This window comes from Rhinolophus ferrumequinum, chromosome 4, assembly GCF_004115265.2.
Source record: "Rhinolophus ferrumequinum isolate MPI-CBG mRhiFer1 chromosome 4, mRhiFer1_v1.p, whole genome shotgun sequence".
Taxonomy (NCBI): Eukaryota; Metazoa; Chordata; class Mammalia; order Chiroptera; family Rhinolophidae; genus Rhinolophus; species Rhinolophus ferrumequinum.
This window is the reverse complement of record NC_046287.1, coordinates 58,448,002-58,465,764: the sequence shown is the minus strand read 5'-3', so window position 1 is coordinate 58,465,764 and position 17,763 is coordinate 58,448,002. Positions and strand designations below refer to the sequence as shown.

General features: G+C 36.7%; 1 protein-coding gene across 3 annotated transcripts in view; it reads right to left on the bottom strand.

Annotated features, from left to right (window-relative positions):
• Positions 1-17,763, bottom strand: part of KAT6A (lysine acetyltransferase 6A) — a 98,027-nt gene that overhangs the window by 41,337 nt on the left and 38,927 nt on the right. For all 3 annotated transcript variants that reach the window (XM_033103831.1, XM_033103833.1, XM_033103832.1), the window contains 3 exons: positions 5,354-5,462; positions 1,008-1,123; positions 322-403 (listed from right to left, as the gene is read on the bottom strand). In XM_033103831.1, the coding sequence (XP_032959722.1) occupies positions 322-403; positions 1,008-1,123; positions 5,354-5,462 (307 nt within the window). The remainder of the gene's footprint in view (positions 1-321; positions 404-1,007; positions 1,124-5,353; positions 5,463-17,763) is intronic.

Below are 17,763 nucleotides of genomic sequence, written 5' to 3'. Positions count from 1 at the left end.
CAAAATATTATAAGACAAGCATTTTGTCCTCTAGCTACAGGCCTGGCAAATATATATTAATATGAAAGAACCACTTCACCCTCCATAGATACTTAAATATTGAAAATAGAGGAAAATAATAATAAATCCATAGCACATAAGGATGTTAGGATGCTAAACAGAAAGACTGTCCCCTCCTTTCAAAGTGACAGCTCTCTTCCTACTTATACAACCCCAAATAAAAGATGCAAATTACTCTTTCATTTTAAAAAGGAGATAAAAAGTGCTTTCACTAACATACCCCTTTATATGGCCAGTGTGATTTCAGAAAGTATTTCTCACCTTTTGGCATCCGGGTGAGTGGTGGGTCACAACACTCCATGTGAAAACCTCGGTCACAGGAATCACAAAAGAGCATGTTATCCTAAGAAAGAGAAAGGACAGTTCCGCTTAACCTTACGAAACGGAAACATATCGGCTCATGACTTCATAAAACATAGGAAGTTTCAACGACCTCATAAAGGAGATATCTAGTTATTGTAACAGTAAGTTTCCATAGTTTATATTAATTGACTAAATGGAGCCTGAGTTAGCAAAAAGTTTTGCTTCATCCAATCTTTAATAAAGAACTAGTTTCATTACTTTCAAATTTATCCAGTAACTAGATATAAGCTAACTTTAGTCTGTTTTAATAATAAAAAAAGGATGATATACTACTATCAGTTAGTAATAACATACTAACTGACCATTTCTAAATGAACGCCTCCATACTACTCAAATTTTGGAGTTTCTTTAAAATAGCTTAGTCTCTGCAAATTCCTATTAAGGTGCTGTAGAACTACCTAGAAATAATCCAAGTCTCAATGAACAAGTATACTAAATTATTAATATGTAACTCAAAGAGGCTACTGTTCTAAATTCTGCTGGACCAAGTGACTAAAAATCGACAAACCATACATAGAGGGAAATGCCACTTGTAGATTTTACTTCCAAGTGAAGTATTCACATTGGAAGGTGAAGATACTCACTGCATTTTTGCCTTGATCTCGACAGGAGCTGCAGGTTTTACACTCGATGCATTGCCACCGTAAGGCCTTCACTCTAACCGTTAGTTCAGGGGAAAACTTTAAACAGGATGGATGACCTAGTAAGAGGGGAAAATTCACAAATGAAACAATCAACAATCATTTTGTAATTGTATTAAAGGAATAATGTAGAAAAAGGCAACTACCTTAAAACATGTATTAAAGAAAACAAGATGCTCCTGAGCTTGCCATACACATCTCATCGAGACTTATACTTCAATTCAGTTTTATTAATGCTAAATAGAATTTAGTATACACCCCCACAAACTTGGTTGTAAAAAACTTGACAAACTCCAAACTTTTATTAAGCCTGCATTAAAGCATTATGTGTATGCACATGCTTTTGTGTATATGAATACATAATATGCTCAGGCCATTTCTCGAAGAATACTCCAAAACAGTTTACAATTGTTAACATCCTAGGATATGGAGCTATAAACCTTTAAAAGGAGAAAGATTTTACATTTCACATTATACCCTCCTGTGCTCTCAATTTCTTTAAATAGTAATATGTGTTACCTATAACTAAAAAATATGTTAACCAAAATCTCCTAATTTAAAGTGAGTTATTTGCTTATGGCTTAAGGCACTCAAGCTAAAACTAAAACTTAAGCAATAGTTCTGTTGTGATCAGAATTAGCAGTAACAGAAAAAATTGTTTCCTTTTCCAAGAGTTAGTATCAGTTTGATTCTCAAAACTTTAGAGTAGTCAATTTGCCCTCAACTGTCTGAAAGGATTTGTCCCTTTTCTCTAAAATTCTGTTATGTTTATTTTTCTTTGTTGAGAAAACGAGCTGGTTAAAGTATTTTCTCTTCTTAGGAAAACTATTCCTAAATAATTATTTCTTTTACGAGGTGGTAAGAAGTTTACCATCAAAATATCACTAACATTAAAGAAAAATAGGAGAAGAGGTATAAAAATCTCACATAATCTCATCATCCTAGAAGAGCCATTTTCATGCTCTATTTTCCATTTTCGAACCTAGCTAAAAGTTCTTGCATACTCTTAACTACAGGGTATATACAGTTTTGTTGCTTTTCTTCATAATTTTAACCAAGTAAACTTAATATTTCTATACCTTAAAATGATTATATTCCGAGTCGATACAATATAACCTACCTGACCATTACCTTATTGTTAAATACTTAGACTATTACCCATAACAGTTCGAATACTAAAATAAATTATTTCATGTTTATAGATTCTTTCCTTCTTTTAAATTAATTCCTTACGATTAATTCCTGAAAGTGGGGTTGGTGAGTGAAATGAAATAAACATTTTTCTAGCTTAAGAGAAAGACATGCACTGTCAAAACATGTTCCAAACCCTATGATACATCCAGTGCCACAAGCAAAGTACAAATGTTTTACCACAATTCCATCAGCTCTAGGTTTGGGCTCTCTTATCTTTGAAGTTTTAGTATTGTAACAGCTATGAAATGACACTTCACTGCTGCTTTAATGTGCCTTCCTATTATTATTTGGGGAAAACATTAATATATGCTCAACTACTAACTTTCTCTCATATAGACTGCCTGTTCATGGGCTCTCACCCTTGGATTTTATGCTTACAAATGTAAACATGATCTTTATACTTTACAGCTTTTGAGCCTTTGCCATGTTTAATGTAATTTTTTTCCTCAAACAATTCTTGCATTTTTGGGGAGGAGCGGTAGTTTAGTTCTCAATTTGGAAAATAAAAAATGTCATATGTTTGACTATGTCCATCTTTTCTTTCTTGGTTATTATGATAGCCAGGCTCCAAGCTGCCCGCCAATCATTCTTGCCTCCCGGTAAGATTACCAATTCACACCCTTGTATAGTTCACTCCCACACTGAATATGGCTGATCTGTGCAACCAATAGAGTACTAGTGAAATGACAGTGTGACTTCTAAGGCTAGGTTATAAAAGATACTGCAGATTCTACTTTGCTCTCTCTCAGATACCTGCTTGGGATACTCCAGCTGCCATGTTGTGGACACACATACAGCCCAATCAAGAGGTCCACAAGGCAAAGAACTGAGATCTCCTGTCAATTGGCAGCATTAATTTGCCAGTGAAGTGATTCATCATGGAAGCCTTCAGATGACTAAAGCACCAGATGAAATCTTGATTGCAACCTCATGAAAAATCCCAAGTGAAAACCACCCAGGTAAGCCACTCCCAAATTCCTGACCCACAGAAACAACATGAAATAAAAAATGTTTGTTGTTGCTTTTAGCTGCTAAGTTTTGAAATTTTTTCTACAGCAATAGATAACTAATATAGTTCTTTATTCTACTAGTTATGTTAAAGTTTCCTCTATGGTAAGTTTTCAAATTGCATTCTTCCTTATCTTACAGAAATTCAGACATCACCTCAAATACGCGTATAATGCTTCTTAGAAAGCAGGCCTATGGCACAACCCGCCCCCTAACCCCACTTCGTTCCCACCTCACCTAGAACAGGTTCATTTTTACCTGCTTTATACATTTAGGTTCCCATAAGATTTCTTAAGGGTGCTATTACTAAAATAGTTTGGCAATCAACACATTGTATGACATGTCACTATATTTTATCTTTTAGAATTTTATGGTTTATATTTAACTGTGAAATCCATCCACAGTTCATTTTGGTTTGTGATATTATGCTGGACACGGTCACCTACTATACAAGATTTCTTCCCACCTTCTTCTAATGCATTCCATACATAAAACCCAAAAAGCTAAAAACTATTTCCTAGATTCCTTTGCAGCTAGGCTCTAGATATGAGTCAAGTTCTAACACCTTGATATGTTTGAGTGATTTTCTTTTTTTAAAGATTTTATTGGGGAAGGGAAACAGGACTTTATTGGGGAACAGTGTGTACTTCCAGGACTTTTTTCCAAGTCAAGTTGTTGTCCTTTCAATCTTAGTTGCGGAGGGTGCCATTCAGCTTCAAGTTGTTGCCCTTTCATTCTTAGTTGTGGAGGGCGCAGCTCAGCTCCAGGTCCAGTTGCTGTTGCTAGTTGCAGAGGGCGCAGCCCACCTCCTATGCGGGAGTCGAACCGGCAACCTTGTGGTTGAGAGCCCACGCTACAACCAACTGAACCTTCCGTGAGGCAGCTCAGCTCAAAGCGCTGTGTTCAATCTTAGTTGCAGGGGGCGGAGCCCACCATCCCTTGCGGGACTCGAGGAATTGAACTGGCAACCTAGTGGTTGAGAGCCCACTGGCCCATGTGGGAATCGAACTGGCAGCCTTCGGAGTCAGGAGCATGGAGCTCTAACCGCCTGAACCACCGGGCCGGCCCTGTTTGAGTGATTTTAGAAAGGCAGAAATGAAGCAAAGACCATCTTCCTCCTTGCACTGACTGCTTTCTAATGAGAAGAAAAGTCATGAAAATGCCAGTGTCCACTCTTCACCTTCATGGCTACCCAGAGGCTGTTGTGATGACGGCCAAATTCAGCATTTCAGTTTCCAACTACAGAGCTGAGGGGATCCACAGGAGCCTCCCACTGTGGACGCAGGCATAGTGACTCCCTGGTGACTCAGTTCTGCAATGTCCCAGGAATTAGTCCTTAAAGCCCTGTCTAGAGCTTGCCTCTTTAGCTCTTCCAACAATTTCACAAATACCCAAATATAATACTAAACTCCTTTCCTCTTGAAGTATCTGGTGTATTTTCTGATTTCTGGAATATATCCTGATTGTTACTGATAGAAAACACTGAAAACTCAGCCAATGATCAAAGATAATGTAGGTTTACTAAGACCTTCCTGCAAAGCCTTGTAAGTTGTTAAAATGTATACCAAGAATATCTCTGGAATTAACAAACTGGGAGATTCTTTGCAAATTTTTTCAGAGCTCAGAATTTCATACAGCTAACTAAAATGCAGTGTCAACACTCCATTTCCCAATGTGACATATGTAAGTTTCTACCAAGAATAGAACCACACTGGTTCTATTCATAAAGCTGGAGGCATAAATCAAGAAAGATAAGTAGTGATTATTAAAGAAACCAGCAATAACTTCAGACTGATTGCTGTGATTTGAACAGATGTTTGATAGTGAAATATAAAGATCAACAGGAAAAAAATAAGTCTATGGAAAACTTTTTATTAAAAAAGCCTAAGACCTGGTTTGACTTAACTGAATAAAACATTTCATCTATACATTTAAATTGCTCCCTTGTCTAGAAGCTCATCTAAGTTACCTAAAACCAGAATCAAATTAAAATATGACTTTGATAAGGGTCAAGGGTACAAACTCCGTTAACCGTACTTCCTTCTTGCCTGACAGCACACGTCAGAAAACTCAGAGGGATCACGTACCACTGTTTCCACAGTCAGCACAGGAGATGAGTTCCTCGGGCTTCTTTTCTCGATTTTGTTCTTTTGTACCAAGACAGAAACTACAGATGGGGATGGGTTCAGCAACCGGCTGTAAAAAACAAACACAATTAGCTCAGGCACTGGTACTATTTTTTAATATTAACATAAAGACATTAAAATTTGTTTTAAATTCCTACAAAAGTTATATGTAACTTTAGGACAATTGCATCACTCTCCTAAATCTCCAACTAAGTAAGTGAGTTTTTACAAACTGGTCCTTGTAGTGACAACCTCGGTCCAAAAAAAAAATCACATCCCAATTAAGTTGGTCACTTTGAAACTAAATGATACAACATGGATTGAACAAAGCAAATCTTTCCCCTAAGTTGAAAACTTCACTGAATTAAGTGCAAGAAATCACAGTATCAGCCCTCTATAATCCAGGCCATGAGTAATGAGGGTCTGTATTGAGGCCCTCACGAAAAGAATGGAGAAGAGAGATAAGAGATGTTTGACAGACAGAACTGGTAGGATCTGGTGGCTAATTAATTTGGGGCGGGGAGCACAGTAAGGAAGATGGAAGACTTAGACACCATTAAAGAAGTGAAAAGGCAAGCCACAGAATAAAAGATATTAACAACATATTTAACTAACAAATGGCTCATATCCAGAATATTTAAAGAACCCTCACCTATCACTAAGGAAAACACAGACAACTCAGTAGAAAAGTAGGTAGATGTCAATTGATAATTCACAACAGAAAAACATAAATAATAATAAAGGGCCAATAAACACAAGAAAAGATGCTCAACCTCATTAGCCATCAAGGAAGTAGATCTTTAAGTGGCTAAAATCATGAAGATCAGCAACAGAAAGTGTGGCTAAGACAGTGGAACAACAGGAACTCTCTTAAATGGCTAACAGACATTTAAATAGAAAAAAAACACTCTGAAAACTATTCGACATTATCTGCTAAAATTAAACATAGGCAATACCATGTGATCCAGCACTTCTACACCTAGCTATATACCCAAACGAAGTTCAAACACACATAAACAATAAAACACAAAAATGATCACAGTAGCATTATTCATAACAAAATTTACTAAAAAATTTCCCAAATAACTACCAATGGTTGCAGAGATAAAATGTGCTATATCCATACAGTAGACTACTAAAGTAATGAAAATAAACAAATTACAGGCAACAATAATGGATGTGCATCACAAACAACTGAATGAAAGAACAGGCACAAAATAATGTATACTATATCATTTTATTTATGTAAAATTCAAAAATTTCTCTATATTGTCATAAGTCAGAATAGTGGTTACCTTTAGGGAGAAAGGAAGAGGTACTGAATTGGAAAGGGACTTCTGAGATGCTGCTAATATTCTTTTTGTTGATCTGGATGGTGGTTTTATACATGTTAATTATGTAATAATTGAGGTATAGACTTACAATCTGTGTACTTCTCTGTATGCATATTTTAATTTGAAAGTTAAATTTAAATTAATGAGCATCTATGGAGTAGGACTGTAGTAGTTTTGCAATATTCTGCCAAGACGATTTGGACATTGAGTTTGGAACTTAGGAAAGAGAACAGGCTGTAGATGGATTTTAAAGGCATCAACATGCACATAATGCCTGATAGCACCCAGTGAAAAGGCGGAGTGGGTAGAATATGGTAGAGAATTAAAGGGAGGAGAGTGGAGAAATGAGATGAAGTCTGAGATAGAAGAATATCAACATTTAGAAGCACCAAAGGGGTAAAAGGAACCAGAAAAGACCATGTCTGAGCAAAAACAGAACCAAGAATTTCAAGAAGCAGAGAGCAATCAACAATCAATGTTGGAAGATAAAGTACTGGTGGATTCCACAATTGAGAAATAGTTGGAGACCTCAGTAAAAAAGCACCGTTTTCAGTGACAGAATAAGAGCTAAAGTCATAGGAACCAACAAACTGCCATGAAGGGACAGACAGCAGACAAGAGACAGCCAAAAAGAAATGGAAAGAATTTTGACATGTTTGAGGTATTTAAGATAAGAAAGTAAAATCTATTTAAATATGGAAGAGAAGACATACATGGTCAGACATTCACAAAACAAGAACAGGAACATATTATGTAGTGAGGTTTAAAGCTGCACAATTCAATATAGTAGGCACTATAATATGTGGCTAATTAAATTTAAAATAAAAGTTAAATTAATTCCCCAGTCACACTAGTTACATATCAAGTGCTCAATAGTCACATGTGGCCAGTGGTTAGGATACTGGACAGCACAAATACAGAGCGATTCCATCATTACAGAAAGTTCTATTGGATAACACTGGTTTAGGAAAAAGGATGATTTTAAAGCATGGGTGAAGGGACTGGCCGTAGCAGTGGATGGTGCAGACGCACACTGTAGATGGGATAGTGAGTGAGAACAGGGAAAACGTGAGGGTGCTAATTTCTCACAGCCTCCTTATTCCTGAAAAAAAAAAAAAAGAAAGAAAGAAAATCACCTGCTAAAAAGTGGGGCAGGGATTGGTTAGCTAGAACATGAGAAAGTGATAGCTGACTGAGAAAATTGAGAGGTGGGATTGGCTGGGTCCAAGAACAGCGCTAACAAAATGTCCTCCTATCAAGACAGAAAGTGGACACACCTTCTTCAGGCCAGACAGAATTAGAGAAGTATGTATTAACATAGAGAAAAATTCAAAATACAGGGAGAAAAGTTGACAGAGAGCCTACAAAATGGCCTCCAGCGTTTCATAAACTGGAAGCCAATGTCTCCTGCTTTAAGAGAAGCAGAGAGACATGGGTTTGGGCATTTACAGAGAGCAGGAGAAGTACGGAAGTCTCTATGTGGAAGATGACAGGGAATCAATTAGTGATGGAAACCAGCCCTAACCACCAAGCTAAGATCAGAAAGAAGCAGTTTGTAGTATTTCCAATCAAATGGTTTCCTTCACACTTCTGAAGCCTTGGACTGACAAAATCTGAGAACCTTAGACTGACCAATTAAGCCAAAGGGTAGGGTCGACTAGAATGTAAATACGAATATTTCTAAAATAGTTGGCCACAAAATTGATGCTGGGCATCGTGAGCGGAAGGGAGCTGACAAACTGAGAGATAAAGAGTTAAAGTACCATAGAAATCCTGATGAACTGGAAATAAAGGTCCAATAGGAAGTAAAAGAATTGGAAAAGCAGGACTGTGGTCAACAGAGGAACTTTCAATCAAGTTTGTGGTTGCCTAAAGTTTTAGCTAACAAAGAAAACTCCAATGGCAAGTAAGCACAAATTTTTTAATACTTAGTAAGCACTATTCTAGACACTTGAGGGTGCAGTCGTGAAAAAGGCAAGGCCCCACTTTCATAGTTTACATTCTAGTTGGGCACAGAAGTAACATAGAAGACAACGTCAAGAAGCTGGGAAAGGGGCCAGCCCGGTGGCTCAGGCGGTTGGAGCTCCATGCTCCTAACTCCAAAGGCTGCCGGTTCGATTCCCACATGGGCCAGTGGGCTCTCAACCACAAGGTTGCCAGTTCAATTCCTCGAGTCCCGCAAGGGATGGTGGGCAGTGCCCCCTGCAATTAAGATTTGAACACAGCGCTTTGAGCTGAGCTGCCTGTCGATTGGCTCAGTTGGTTGGAGTGCAGGCTCTCAACCACAAGGTTGCCAGTTTGATTCCTCGACTCCCTCAAGGGATGGTGGGCTGTGCCCCCTGCAACTAGCAACGGCAACTGGACCTGGAGCTGAGCTGCGCCCTCCACAACTAAGACTGAAAGGACAACAACTTGACTTGGAAAAAAGTCCTGGAAGTACACATTGTTCCCCAATAAAGTCCTGTTCCCCTTCCCCAATAAAATCTTTAAAAAAAAAAGAAGCTGGGAAAGCATGATTTTAGAAGAATCATATAAATGTGTTCAAGTCAGCAAAAATGACTGTGCCCAGGATAAAGTTTTAGAGAAAATATTGATAAATGACAGCCAGACCCTCACCCTCCACCGGCAGAAAAACCCAGAGATCGAGGTATTAGTAGATGCGAAGAACTTCATGTAAGAAAAATGTGTTTAATTAAGGAACAACAATCATCCTAGAGGCAGTGAAAATCAAAGAATGTATCTATTAACTCTTCTTGAGTCTGTCCCCATCTCACTCTCTTTTTAAACTAGGGTAAGAATATGAAAACAGTAGCTTCACCTACTAGTGGTAGGCTAGTGGTACCACTTTCACATATAAAGTACATTGTATTTACTTCAGCAATCTAGTTATAAAGGAACAAAGTTGAGTTCAGATAAAGAATGCTATGGAACCTGCAATCACGGAGGAGATGGAGAAACCTACTTTATAATAAAGAACAATAGGGCAGAGCAGGAACAATATCATAATTCAAACCAAGTTACCATAATTAAACTATATTAAGTATAGCAAAGTATTTAAGGGAGCAAACATACAAGGATGAAGAAAAGAGAAAGTCTGAAAAAGAAATTATTGTTATTCTTTAGCATAGGAAATGTCTTTAAAAATTAAAACTCTGTAGTAATTTGTGTCTTCAAACACGTCTTTATCATCAAGAACTAGATAATAAAGTTCCTACTAGCAGAAAAATGTTATATAAAATCATACCTAAGAAATCTTTAGCAAAACTGTCCCTATACGTTCCTGTATGTTCCCTATAATATTACTGCTTGTCAATATTTTTTATATATGATCAAGGCTTTATTTTACTAGGTACTGTCTACCCAAAACAAAATAACTGAGGTCATTCAAACCTACTCATTAAAGGGGGGGGTGCGGGGGCAGGTAATGATTTAGACAAACTGGCTGCCTGGTTACTGGGAGCTGTGCAGACAGTTTTAACTCAATTATTCTGGTACTCATCAAATGACCATAGACTTAGACCTCACCTGCTCATTACACGAAACAAGTTGCTGATTATCCCCAGTAATGACAACTTTACTTAAGTTTACATAGTACTGATATTTACAGTGTGAAAATAAGACAGCCTGAAAAGCAATTTTTTAAAGTCAAATAAAGACACGGGTGCAAACAGACTCAAATTATATAGAAACAGGTAGTTTTCCGTAACACATGGCAGTTCAGCCACATTTCCTTAACCTAAACACTTCACATTGAAGATGTTTATTCTTTGACATCACAGGACCAAACATAAAAATGATCAATTTTTCAGCTACCAAAACAATATTGAATCCATAGAGAAATACTATTACTGACAATTATGATTTCTTTTTAACTACTTGATCATTTCAGGGTTTTAAAGTGCTATTTGGGACAGAGTAATAGTATTTTGAGGATTAGCCATTTTAGTTGAGCTACAAACAAAAAAGTGGTTTAAATAAATCATCTAGGTGACAACATAATTATGAGGTTTTCTTTATGATGAAATAGCACTGTTTGATTTTAGAATATGGCTAACTATACTGTTAAGAGCATAAAACAGTACAACTCGGGATCATTCTCATTCCCAAAATATTAATGAGCATGAAAATCAGTGAAAAGAGCTAAAACTACATTGGGTTCACTGTAAGATTTAAACCTGAAATGTACTAAGGTGGTTTTAGGATAGTGAAGAGATATTCATATCATTTTCCAAGTAAAACTTTACAAGCTGATTTCATTATCTTGTATCAAGAAGATTAAGTGAGAACAATTGTTAACACAATGAAGAGGGTAAAGGGGGTCAAATATATGGTGAAGGAAGGAGAACTGACTCTGGGTGGTGAACACACAGTGTGATACATAGATGATGTATTATATTACAGAATTGCACACTTGAAACCTATGTAATTTTACTAACCATTGTCACCGCAATAAATCTTAATCTAAAAAAATCTGTGAAGATAAGCAATATGCCATATAATCACTATTTCTACACCTGTCTAAGCTTAGTCCTTATCTTACTGCTCTCATATCAATATAAAGTAAATCTGTTCCTACAGCTAATAAAACAAACAAACAAAAAGTTTGTAGCAAATCACCTTACACACCATTAAACACAGCAGCCAGAGAGAACCTGTTACAAGTTAAATCAGAGCATGTCACCGGGCTGCCCCAAACCCTCCATCCAGTCCAATGACTTCCCTCTCAGACTAAATGCCAAATGACTACAAGACGCTACGTGATCTGCACCCCCACATATACACACAATCACCTCTCTGTCTCTGCTGCTCTCTCTCTCTTACATCTACTCCAGCTGCTCTGCTTGTGTTTTCTTCACAAGTCAGATGTTCCCATCACAGCCCCTTCACATTTGCTTCTCGTCCTGTCTGTAACGCTCTTCCCTAGATCCCTCACGTCTCTACACAAAAGTCTCCTTCTCAGTCAGGCTTTCTTTGACCATTCCATCTAACATTCAAAACAACTAAGCAACCACAACAATTCATATCCCCCTTCCTTGCTTTATCTTTTCCCGTAATCCTTTTCATGCAGTTAACATATTGTGTGTGTGTCTTAGTATTTGCCCCCCACTAAATGTAAACTCTGTGAACGTTCTGATTTCTGTATGTTTGTTCAGGACTGTATTCCTAGTACTAAGAATAGTGCCTAGTATATAATATGCATTCAGTAAGTGTTGTTCAGTACATTAAATTACCCTGCAGAACTAGAAATAAGAATAATAGTATCTTAGAAAGAACAATGAGTTGGTATGAGCCTGATAAAGCTATGAGCTACTCAATAATAATCTTAGTATATAAATGCTCTACTATTTACAAAGCAATGCCACAAGTAATTTCATGGTCTCAATAAGTAAATAAGAGTTCTGCCACAGTAACCCACTTCCACTCAATTTCTCAAAAGCAGTGGGAGATCTGTGGCAGGAGGCACTCAGATTGATTCTCGTGGCGTCTGTTGCTCTAGGTGGCCTTACGCACCACGTTGAGATCTCCGTTATAATCACCAGATGGCAGCATTGAGGCAAATCCATAGTAGATGCTCTGATAACAAGTAGTTGAGTAGCGTTCTGAGTTGAGCTTTTGGAAATAATTTTTAAAAACAAGAACAGCAAAAATTTTGCCCAGTGATCTCTACTATGTGAGGTTTATACCATGAAAGAAAAGGATTTTTAGACACATTTAGAATATCTTAAGTACAATGACATTTTCTAGCTATCCAGATAAGATAGAGGTTGGTTACCTTTTAATCCAATTACAAAAAATAGCTCACCCTTATGCCTTAACAAGTTTCTTGTAAGGCAGTCTAAGAATTAAAATCTATCGATCAATCACTACTCAGTCTCAAACTAAAATCTCTTTCTGACTGCTGCGTATCTGAGCCAGGTTACTCTGCATGAACTACCGTAAGTTCCTCTCAAATCTACACACCTAACCTTACTTCCTTACTTTTTTTTCTTTAAAGAGGGTGCAGCTCACAGTGGCCCACGTGGCGATCGAAGCGGCAACCTTGGTGTTATTAGTGTCAAGCTCTAACCAACTGAGCTAACCGGCCACCCCCACTTCCTTACTTTTAACTTTTCTTCAAGCTACAGGCTTGCCTACCTCTTTGGAGTCTAATGGTTCGAGGTATTTGTTATCCTGCCCCTTTTTTCTCCTGAAATTATAATCAAGTAAATTTAACTGCAAATTAACTTTCTTCAATGGATATTTATTTCACACAACTTGAAACAAATAATTTTCAGCTGATATCATTTGTTAGTTGGTAATACTGCTGAAGTACTATAATATACATAATAAAGCTAAAAGAATCGCTTTATTATACAGAATAAATGCCCAAAGAATATGAGGAGTTAAGTCTTAGCCTAGAAAAGTGGAAAACTGAACTATTTATTCTCAGTCATGGTCCAGTGAAGGAAACCCAAACGGTGCCCAATGACTGAGCATGAGGAAAACATATTGTTAGGTTTTCAAAATACTGCCCAAAGCATAGGAAGTCTGCAAGTAATACTATTTGGTAAGCATTGTAATATTAAAAGAGAGAGAGAAGATAAAAAAGCAGTACTCACATTTTCAAAGCACTTATACATGTCAGTGAATATAAAACAAAATCCATACAAAATAATTAGAAAACAATTAAATACTATTCATATTACCTACTTACACACCAAAAAATTCAAAAGAAAGCCTTGTGAGAGTATTTGCACAATTTGGTTATTTCCAATATCATAGGGGAAACAATTGGCACATAAAGTTCACTTAGGAAACTAACACTTTGTTGGAAGGTGTTTGTACTTGGTTGAGACAGCTGAACAAAAATACGCTGTTCTCTTCCAGTCAGGCAAGCCCGCCTCTCAGTTCTTCATTCCGTCACTACTAATGAATGGCCTTGGGTAAACTTATGCTCCTCTCAAATCTTGACAATTTAGAACTCAACATTTTTTTTCTTCATCATTTCCAGAAAGATATGCCTAGATAAGCAGATATTACCCTAGACCTCTTAGTCCACCTCATGTGTCTTACACATAGTATGTACTAAATAAGCATTTACTGAAAGTAAAATACAACAAAATCATGCTTCGCTCCAAATAGGTTTACCAGTTACCGACTCAAAGTCTCTCCAAGACTCAATCATCTTCAGGGGAGGAAATAATCTCTTTAAATTCTTCAGCACTCTATGTACTATCAAGCACTAAACATATATTTAGAATAATTTTTTTCCTTAAAAGTATACAGTTGCACAAGATATATAATTAAAAAAAAAAACTTGAATGGCCTGAAAAGAGTCAATTTTCCATTATTTATAGTCTACAATAAAGTAACCTTGTATAGTTTTAATCAGCTCCAATACAATCCATTAGCCACTACAAAGCCTTAATAAGGGTACTAAATTTAATACATTTTTATTATGAGTTCATTTAATGACTTCTACAATTAGATACAATAACAAGATTATTGGTGAAAGAAAGTTAATGGTATAATTATATCAGTAACGATCAATTTCAATTTACATTTTTTACTATGTATATAGATTACTGTAAATTTAGATGCGAAAGCAATCATGTGTCAAGATACCATAACAATGTTCTACATCCTAATCAGAGGTGACATCAAAAATGATAGTATGCACTATTTGCTGAATTTAAATTTTACTCTAAGACACTATAGAATTACTTTCTTTCACATATTCATCACTTATTTGAAAGTTCCACTTTCTATCTGTCAGTGATATGTCATTTTCCTCATTCATCCAAACATGATATTGCCAGGGTATTACTTACTATCTCTCCTTTCCTTTATGGTCCTTTCCTTTCTACTTCAGTTTCTTTTATATACCTACGGGCTCTCCCCTAATTCAGAGTCCTACCACCATAGGTAACCTTCTATATGGACTGACTCCCTCTAGTCTTTGATGTTTTTCTGACACATTGCTATCACATTAATACTCCTAAAATACTATGTTTTTTATTCAGTTATTTGCCTGGCTCAAAACTTAGACAACATATACCAACTGCCAACTATTATAGGTTGTTATGCAATTCCCTCCATGATATACGACACTACTTTTCTCACACTATCTTCCTCTGTTCTCAACCTACTCCCTTGTCTTCAGAGAGCATAATTTATACTCTTTCTCCAGATGATTTTACCCTATTCCTCAAAGTCCTCTGTATCCTTCTCTCTAAGAAATCAGCTCAGTAGAGATTACAGCCAGACTGAGTTCTGCCACTTATGGCATCCCTTTGGCCAAGTTACTTAACTTCTTTGGTTTAAAATGGTACAACATACCTATCTTTGAAGTTATTGTGAAGAGTAAGTGAGATAAAGTTATAGGACTGTAACTCAAACATAAGAAGCACCTATAAATGCTGATTTCCTTTTCACAACAACCCTTCAAAGTTTATCTTTGTTAAGTGACTGACACTTTTCAAGTCAGAGTAAGTTTTTGTTTTGTTGTTTAAACATCCCCAAAAAGGCAAGGTGATTACATTTTCTGTGCACTAACAGATTTCCTATATGTTATTTATTTACATGATCACATTAAGGTTTTTAAAAGTCTTTTTGAATACACATATTTACCACACTGCACATTACCCACTTTTGAAAAATTCTTTAGTGGTACTTTGAGTACAAGAGCATTAGCAAAAGAATATTTTCTATACTAAAAATACATAAAAGTGATAGTTTAGAAGGACCAAGATGTTCAACAAAACCTTCATGTTCATTACATTTTTAAGAGATGCAATTGCGAACATTATTCTGGCCAAACTAAGGTCTAAGATAAGTAACACTTGAACAAATTGGCAAATAGCATCATTTTCCTCAAGACCTCCGAAAAATAATAAAATACATGTCTGATAAGATGTGTATTGTTCTGTTACTATCAGAATCATGATAGTTTGGAACTGGAAGGGGTCTTTAAAAATCATTATATACTCACTTTACCAAAGATAAAAATCATTGTCAAAAGCTACATACGTGACTAGTAAAGGGATTAGAGTTATTCAGAGTCAGGTAGACACTCTGACTCTAAGTCCAATCCTCTAAACTGCTTCAACTCAATTAAACAAACTATAGATAAAATAATCTAATCTATTATTAGATTAAAAATAATTTAAAAAGTGTTGAAAGAAAACAACACTTTACAGATGGAAAATGTTTAGTTTCCATTACTGGTAAATAGTGATACTATTTACTAATAATATGATATGGCAGGATTTAAATTTACATATTTAAAACTAAAACCACAGGTCCTCCTGCCTTCTTCAAAAAGTAGCAAGATTCATACCAATAAGAACTCAACCTTTTATCCCCTTTTCCCACTCTCAGAGAATGATCAGGAAAGAGAAAGAAAACCAAAACAGAAGCCACAGCAGGATCCTAAATGGACCTCAGGGGTAATGAGATCTTTTGTTTTAGCACAGTCCATTAGCAACTCTGTAAACACTGTCCTGCCTAAAGAAACAGAGAGTGAGCGGGGGCGAGAGCTGCGGAAGGCTAGAATGTGGAGAGGTGGCCAGGAACAAATTCCTAGAAGTAGGGTGGTCAAAGGACTTTTAAGAACTGTGTAACACCCAGTTCTAAATTGTTTCTATGCTACCATAAAAATCTTGAAATTTGCAGTCCACGTGTAAAACAGAGGCGAGCAATATTTCAGTAATAAAAAAAAAGTAAGGGGGCTTAAGTTTTGTGCAGAGTGAAGAGAACCATCCAAGGAGCTACAGCGAAAGTAAGATGGAGGGCTCGGGAAACTAGTGAGAAGCACCATAATAATGTAAGTCCCTGAGCATCTGCAGAAATCTTGAAAAAGAATGAAATTTCCCCCACAAGGAATAAGGAGCTTGTCCAAAGACAAGGCTCAGCTGTCAACTGCCTCCAGGCGCAGTGGGAAATGCGTTTCTACCTACAGAACATCCTGAAGTTCTAGGACTTCCATAAGGAAGCATACTTTTACATCTTTGTTGGCTTCATCGCTTTTAGTTTTGAAAGAAAAGCTTTATTGCTTATCCTAATTATAAAATCATGATATTTTCATTTTAAAAATCAGATAATAAAGGGGAAAAAATAGTAAAATTCTCTCCCAATCTTCCTCTTCCTGCCCTATAATACCTAACATTTCCTGAGCATGCAAATCGTTGCTATATGCTTTACAGTATTAACACTTTTAAAAAAGACCTCACAACAGCCCTAGGTATATTTATCGCCATATTCAAGATGAGAAAACAGATCCCAGAAAGACAAATTTACACAAAGTCATAAAAAGTGGCAGAACCCAGATACAAAATGCAGGCAGTCTGGCTCCAGAGCTTGTACTCTTCAACCTGCCATTGCGCTATGTCTTTTCATGTATATTGTTCTCAGCTTTTCCTACATATACATAAAAAATATATATATACATAAGTCTATACTATGACAGTGTATAATCTTTTTTGTTAAATATATTTCCACATCAATAAATCCAAATCAACATCATCTTTTCAATGAGCATATAACATTCCATTACATGTGTAAGATAATTTAAGCAATCCCTGATTCATGAACATTTCATACTTGTAATTGTTTATTATATTCAACACTATAATCAAACATTCTTGTGAATACATCTTTGCTCACTTTTTGGATCATTTCCTTAGGATGTATTTTGTGAACTGGAATTGCTGGGTCAAAGAGTGTACACATTTCTAAGATTTTTGACTCATGCTGCCAAACTGAATTTTAAAGAGGCTGTGCTCCTGCCAGTGATGCGTGCCAGCCATGAAGCTGTTCTCAGCCCTGGTGATGCTGGGCTCAGAACGCAATTTCATTTCTCCTCTGTCAGCTGCCTTCTCATTAGCCTCCACCAACAGGGAACATGAGAGGAAGCCTAGGAGGTAAAAGATGACGAAAGAACAGACTTGCTCCTTCTAGTCTGTTTCCTGTTCCTACCAGCGTCACCCAAGCGGGTCCTTTTCCTCAGCAGCAACAGTCGTCTGCACTCATCGGCTCCTTCCAGCTCCTGGACGTATC